Source organism: Hyperolius riggenbachi, chromosome 2, assembly GCF_040937935.1.
Source record: "Hyperolius riggenbachi isolate aHypRig1 chromosome 2, aHypRig1.pri, whole genome shotgun sequence".
Lineage (NCBI taxonomy): Eukaryota > Metazoa > Chordata > Amphibia > Anura > Hyperoliidae > Hyperolius > Hyperolius riggenbachi.
The window spans coordinates 447517445-447522325 of NC_090647.1; the positions used below are offsets into that span (position 1 = coordinate 447517445).

Genomic DNA, 4881 nt, shown 5'->3' on the forward strand with positions numbered 1-4881 from the left:
CTACTGATAGATGCAGTAATCTGCAGGGCGTATTAAAATGGTGGACCCTTTACAGTTTCCATTGCAGAGCCCCTGCCAGTGTATACCATTCTTGTTGTTGAGCTTGGAGGCAAAGCAGGCTGCGTACCACCACCCTCCACCATAGGTGGAAGCACAGTTGACAGCACTATGGATGTCCTGGTCTTTGTCCTTTGTTGTAAATTTCATATTGTCATGTGTGGCTCCTGCTTGTGCTGAACACACTGCATCTCCTGCAGTGCCCATATAGCTGCCCAACTTCAGTCTGTAGCCATTAGCTTCACTCTCCACACTTATAAAGTTGTAGTCAGCAATTTTTTCTTCATTGTTCTGATCTTGAATGAGAAAACGTGCTTGGTAGGCTTTCTGCTTAGTAATCTGATGCACATGCTCATTGCCCAGCCAATAGTCCTTCTCAACATTTCCAAATCCATATTTGTAAGTGGTCCATGATTCATCCCATGTAATCTCAGAGTTGAAGGAATTACGCTGGATGACAATCCAGCCCCCGCTGTGGGTTGTCATGTCACAATACACAATAAGTGGGTGAGTAGAATCTTTTGGGTGGATAACATAGACTCCACTTTCACTGTACCCAGGGATTTCACTGCAGTCCTTTGGAAACTCTAAGAGAAGAAATTCTCAGATGTATAAATATATAACACCAGGCAACAGCCTCATAAGATGTACATGAATATAATGAGCCTAATTTACTAAGGAACCTCCTAACATCTGCTGATTTACTGAAAGATCTCCAAGCATCTCCAGTATCAAGTATCAAGAGATTCAGCAAACCTGGAGTGTATTTAGGGCCCATTCAAACTGGCAATCACAAAACAGGCGATTTTACCACGATTAACATGGTAACATCACTGTACACTCTTGCGATTTTTGAGTGATTGCGATTAGTGCTTTTTAAGCACTGTATCGCGAACTCTCTAGAATCGCAGTAAAATGCTGCATGCGCCGCATTTTGTGATTGCAACTAATCACAATTCACCCGAGATTGGCGGCAGTCGCTGCAGTGAGATCACTGCCATTAAGTTAGTATTGCTCTAGCGCTTTTTAAAGCGCTAGCGCACTGCCGATTAGCGGTAATCGCCCCCTAATCACTCCAGTGTTAATGGGCCCTTAAAGCGTACCTGGAGGGATAGGTGGCATGGGGGTTGATTCATTAAACTGCGTTAATATTAATGCACACACACATCGCACAGTATTACAACTGTAGAATACACACGTTAATGCCGCGTAATACACTCGTAGCGTGGCAGCGGTATTCCAGAGTTGGTCGAATTCAGTCCAGTTTCCTGAACAGGGAATTGAAGCTAAAACAGCTGTTTCTCAGTGAGATAAAGATCCTAATGTGATTTTACTGCAGGAAAGGGTCATTAGTTCTGTATCCTTTTCCGCTAAATAGTGTGGATTCTAAACTGCAGCAGTGAGGGCTAGTTTACACCGGGCGCTTTGGCAGCGCTTTGCTGATCGCTTGAAGCCATCACAGTCTGATGCAATCTGAAAAATAAAGTTCTAAAACTGGTGCCTTGATGTCCTGAGGAGGCGTGGTTACATGTGAAACAGCTGTCAATACAGGCAGCTTCTGTTCTCAGTTGTAATTTCTGCACCATGCTTCAATAAAGTAATGATTGGTTTGGAGTGCCGAAATCCTCTTATCTTTCTTATCCGTGAAAGTTATTAAACAGAACATGTAAAGTAGTATAGAAAAGAGTCTCATATTTTTATGTTCAACTTATCATCCATGTTACACATACAATTGTATACTACTTATGTTCTAATTTTCATCTATACTACACATACAATTCATGATCTCATAAGTGTATCTTCTTCACTTCAGGTTCACTTAAAAAATAAAAATCTGTTGCTGGGTAATAAAAAAAATCCAGCCCTAAGCCCCTAACCTGTTGAAGTGACACAGGGGGATCACTGAAAGGATGGTAAATTAACAGCTGTGTAATTTCAGTCTCACGTAGGTACCTGACTTGAGAAAAATCAGGCCATACTTGATTTATTTAAAAAAAATAAAAATAGTGGAATGCTGCATGCAGCTGCAGTCACACCACCACTATTTTATTCAAAGTTCCCTTAAACTGAATACGGAATAAAAGAGAGCAAAAAAATATCCATTTAAATGGTGCTGTGACATAAGTTACAGCACCCTCCATACCTGTCCAGCATCCCCCCTCCCCCAGGGCTCCACAATCTTTCTTTTTTACTCCTCCACTGGCAAAGCCTGTCAAATATAATACTGTTAGCTGTTGAGGAGAAAGAGGCAGACCTCCGTGCCAGCCTGCGCCCTGTTTCACTCCCTTATCGCCCAGTCTCTAACCCCCCTCTGTGCATGGTCTTAGCAGCACCTCAGCTCTCAGTGCACAGAGAGAGAGCTGAGACATGTGGACGGTGCTGTATGTGAAAAGCTGACCACAAGAAGCAGTTCCGGTGTCAGCATCATTTTTAAGATGCAGGACTCTTTTCTTAATCTGTGGACTGCAACTGAATGGTACCATGGAGGCACAAGACGGGAGGCCAGGCTGACTTTTATTTGGAAAACATTTTTTTTTCCATAGGTTTGATGCTGGGTTCAGTGGAACTTTAAAGAAGAAAAAAAAATTACTATTAGTTTACTAACCTTTTGACAACACTCTCTGTGTCAATATAAGGCTTTCAAGTTGGACTCAACTAGCAACAATTTAAAATGTCCTTAAAACCAGTTTTGCTGAACCATTTCTGGCATTCTAACCGAGATGCTTGGAAACACCTCTCTGTGAGTAAAACTGCAGCTTTTCCTTTTGAGAATATGCCATGGTGGCAGTTGCAATGCTGGCCACAAAGAGTTACTTTAATCTCTCAGCAGTAAGAAATGTGTGGTAATATGAAAGAAATAATTATGCACAGACTGGCAGGGTAGAAAGGGAGAGAGAGCCATCTAATGAAAAAATGGTTAAAAAGTGTAGAAACACATTAAATGAAATGAAACTCCATATTAACTCAAAAAATAAATATATATATATAATGTAACAATCTGCGGGTGATTTCCAGTCAGCGCACACCACGTGCGCTGAAGCAAAAGGAAATCGCCACAGTCACAGAAGCAAAGTACCCAGTACAGGTTTGTAGAGGAGAATTCCAACCAGCAGATGGAGCTGTGGAGTACAGAGGGATAAGTCCTCTGTACAGCCACAGATGCCAAATTGAAATTGTACGATTGAACAAGACTGGGCAACAAGGTAGCAACTCAGAAGAAAGCAAGAACAGAGACAGACTAGGTGAATGTATACCAATCTACTCGCCACCCAGCGACGGTAGACATATCACATCAGAACAGACCAGAGTAAGAAAGCTAATCGCAAGAGAGGCGATTGCTATCAGCAACACAAGATAGATCAAATTGCTCGATATGCGCAACAGAGACAAGCGCATTAACTGTACGGCCACCGCACGTTAAGCGTAACAGTGGCTAAACATACCAACCCTGACTAACTAATGAACACGGAGAATGAAAACAAACAGATAACGCGAATGCTTGCTAATCGGTTGCCTCACACCAGACAACAGCAAGCGTTCATTCCAGACAAGACAGACAGAAGGAGTAACCAGTAGCAACCGCAGCTAAGGTTATACTCCAAGCGATCTTAGAACAGGACAGAACGATTTACTAACAGCCACCACTGGCAATAGTACAATCGAACAGACAAGACAGAATAGGCAGTACACATTATACACAACCTGACTGCACTAATAGGAATGCAAGGAGCACTCCCCAAGAATAACTAGAATATAGCAACAAAGATGCTGAGGCTCTAAGGTTAGTTTCCCTAATGAGGAACTATGTCATTGTCAAGCAAGGAATTCTGGGAGGAAATGACATTTATACTAGAAACCTTCAAAGCAAGCAGACAAGCAATTTGCATGACAAGTGGATGCAAATCAGTCAGCCTTGCAAACTGACAGAAAGGCCTCTTTTCCCTGCACTGAACTATGCAAGTTGCATAGGAAACAAAGCAGTCCAGGGAATCAAGTTCAGCAGAGCAGGTGAAGTCCCCCCGCGGTCTGTCGTTCAGCAGCAATCACCCCGGTAACAGGCTCATTTGGGTCTGGTTTTGGTCTTTTGCGCATGCCATATATATTGGGGGCACTAACTATTTTCAGGCAATTTTTCAGGTTAAAAAAATTAGGGGATAAATAGGTACGCATTTTATAAAACAGGGTTTACATATATATTTATGGTACTATTTTAATGCATTTTTTTATCTTTGTAAGTTACAACCCCCTTTAACAGAGATATAGAGATATCCAAAAGTTCTTATTTTGTTCTTGGAGTGCACCCAAATTAATACTTGCCTTAATTTTAAACCACAGAATTATGATAATTATTAAATCACACGTTATAGTACATTGATATCAGTTTTTGAGAAACCATGCCTGTGAGTTCATTACCATCATCATCATCATTTGATTTCATCCTAGTGGAAGCAGCAAAAACAAAAAACGACATCCAGAGACAGGTAAAAATTCCTAAGGGATATAATAAAAAAAAAAGTTAATTCAGGTTTATTCAAAATGACAAGGAACAACAGTCAAAGCACAGTAATCGACAACAACCAATCAGCAGTAATCTTCCAGGACCTGACACCTGTTGGTGACCCTAGTTTTCATTGCAATCTTTTAGCAAATAAACTTGATCTCCTTTTGCTACTATAAAGAGCATAAACTATTTTCTTTTCATTTTTATTTTATGTATTAATTAGGCCCAGTGGAAAAAAAAATCTTTTTTTATTTATTTTATGTATTAAGAAAAAAAATCCAAATTAATGTGTCCTTTTTTTTTTTTTTAACCAGAGCCACACG

The 4881-nt window shown here is 40.7% G+C and overlaps 1 protein-coding gene across 1 annotated transcript; it reads right to left on the reverse strand.

Annotated features, from left to right (window-relative positions):
• On the reverse strand, positions 1–4495 carry LOC137545228 (fibrinogen-like protein 1-like protein). Its single transcript, XM_068266351.1, has 2 exons — positions 4471–4495; positions 1–644 (listed from the first exon to the last, which is right to left on the reverse strand). Exons 1-2 carry the CDS (start codon positions 4493–4495, stop codon positions 1–3), a joined length of 669 nt encoding a protein of 222 aa, XP_068122452.1.
• Positions 4496–4881: the final 386 nt, after the last annotated feature.